Source organism: Aplysia californica, unplaced genomic scaffold (genome assembly GCF_000002075.1).
Source record: "Aplysia californica isolate F4 #8 unplaced genomic scaffold, AplCal3.0 scaffold00046, whole genome shotgun sequence".
Lineage (NCBI taxonomy): Eukaryota > Metazoa > Mollusca > Gastropoda > Aplysiida > Aplysiidae > Aplysia > Aplysia californica.
Window position 1 is genome coordinate 2,085,202 of NW_004797316.1, and position 1,861 is coordinate 2,087,062.

Here is a 1,861-nt window from a genome sequence, read left to right on the forward strand (position 1 = left end):
TAAATCTATTGGTTATGTCAAGACCAGAAGCTTAGAATAATGTACAGTGTTAATGATCGATAAGTGACAACCATAACATCGCACAGACTTTACTGTTCATGTCAGAAAGCGATGTAATATAGGGTGGTCAGAGGGAGACGCAGAGCGGTTTTCGTCATGTCTCCTTTGGGGCGGGGGGTCTCTTCGAGAGTGGGAGTAACTTGCAATCCCAAATTCACAAAGAACGATCGATGTGGCCCAAGATACTTTCGGCAGGATATTCATGTGAGACACCCTGGCATTGCACAGAGTAATGAGTGCGTGGGTGACGGCGCTGATCACAGGCTCCCCCCACACACTGATGCTCGCATGACGAGGTTACCACTCATGTTGCTCGGTTAGAAAGGGGTGCTGCAGTACTTCGGCGGCCGAGTAGCGGGCTTGGGGATCAACCACTAGCAGACGTTTGATCAAATCCACGGCGCTGTGGGAATAAAACTCTCCAACATTCACAGGAAAGCTGTAGTCCCCTCGAAGGATGTCCTGGTACATGAGGATCTTGCAGTCTTTACAGGAGAAATCTATACTACCACGGTGCTCATCACAGCCGCGTTGAAAGGGCATCACACCGAACAGAATTTCGTACAACAAAACTCCCAGACTCCACATGTCGCAGCTGGTGTCGTAAGGTTGCTTAGACTCATCGCACATTAAAGCGACAATTTCTGGCGCCATGTACATAGGGGTGCCGACCGGTGACGTCAGAGTAGTCTTACTTATGTCCCCTTTTGAGAGTTCAGATCGAGAAGCGAGGTCACTGGCAAGCCCAAGATCACATAACACAAGTGGTGTGACCTCTCCTGAATTTTTGCACAAAATATTTTCAGATTTTATGTCCCGGTGGGCCACACCATCGACGTGAAGAGCCTGGAGGGCTTTGGCCAGGGCGTTCATAACTTTAGAGGCTTCTGTCTCACTCAGACGAAGACAATCACGTGATTCCAACATCCCTCTTAGGTCTCCTCCTCCCATCTTATCAAAAATTAGAAAAAACATGTCTCCAATCTCACAGAATTCTACAAGTTTGATGATATGGTCACAACTGTAACGTTGACAAATGTCAATTTCAGTCCATACTTTTTTTCGGCTTTTATTGTCACAATTCTTGATTACTTTTACCGCATACTCTCTCCCTGATTCACGATTGCGAAAAGTATCCACGGAACCATAGGACCCGCTACCCAGTTTTTGTCCTGTGCGTTCGTATCGCTCACAGAAGTTTGCAAACGTAATTTGATTCAGTCGACTCTGCTTTCCCGTCAGTTCACTTGAACTTGAATCGAAGGATCCACTGCTACTAAAAGATGTACTGGAGTCCGATGTAGAGAACACACTGTCAAGACTGGCTGAATTTGTGGCGGAAGGATGCAACACGCCGTCGTTACAAACTTCTTCTGTTTTTAGGATACTGAACATGTCGTCCTTAGAAGTGTTGGAGTCCTGGCTCCGCCCCCTCATCGTCTCGACCTGGTCACACATCGATGTTGACATGGCTGGTTCAGGTTCTTGCTATTCCAACAACGGGGGAAAATAATAACACCCGAGACGTTGACAAACGAGCAACAAATAGGTGGCAAATCACAGGCCTAGATCAAAAGTTTCTTCACCAGGCGATGGCAGTCACTGAGACGTCGGGTAGAAGTAATAAACGTAAGCCACAAAAAGGCCTTCCCCGCTGTTGGGACCTGGGGGGGAAAATAAAGATTCTGAGATTTTTTTTTCAGCATAGACTCAGATGCATCTCTATTCTCTTACAATTGGGAAGGTATATATATATGTGTGTATGTGTGTGTGTACACACGCACATATATATGTATATATA

The 1,861-nt window shown here is 46.3% G+C and overlaps 1 protein-coding gene across 1 annotated transcript; it reads right to left on the reverse strand.

Annotated features, from left to right (window-relative positions):
- LOC101856005 (MAP kinase-interacting serine/threonine-protein kinase 1-like) lies at nt 1–1,433 on the reverse strand. The gene has a single exon (XM_013079250.2). The coding sequence runs from the start codon at nt 1,033–1,035 to the stop codon at nt 358–360; it is 678 nt and encodes a 225-aa protein (XP_012934704.2). The 5' UTR covers nt 1,036–1,433; the 3' UTR covers nt 1–357.
- Nucleotides 1,434–1,861: the final 428 nt, after the last annotated feature.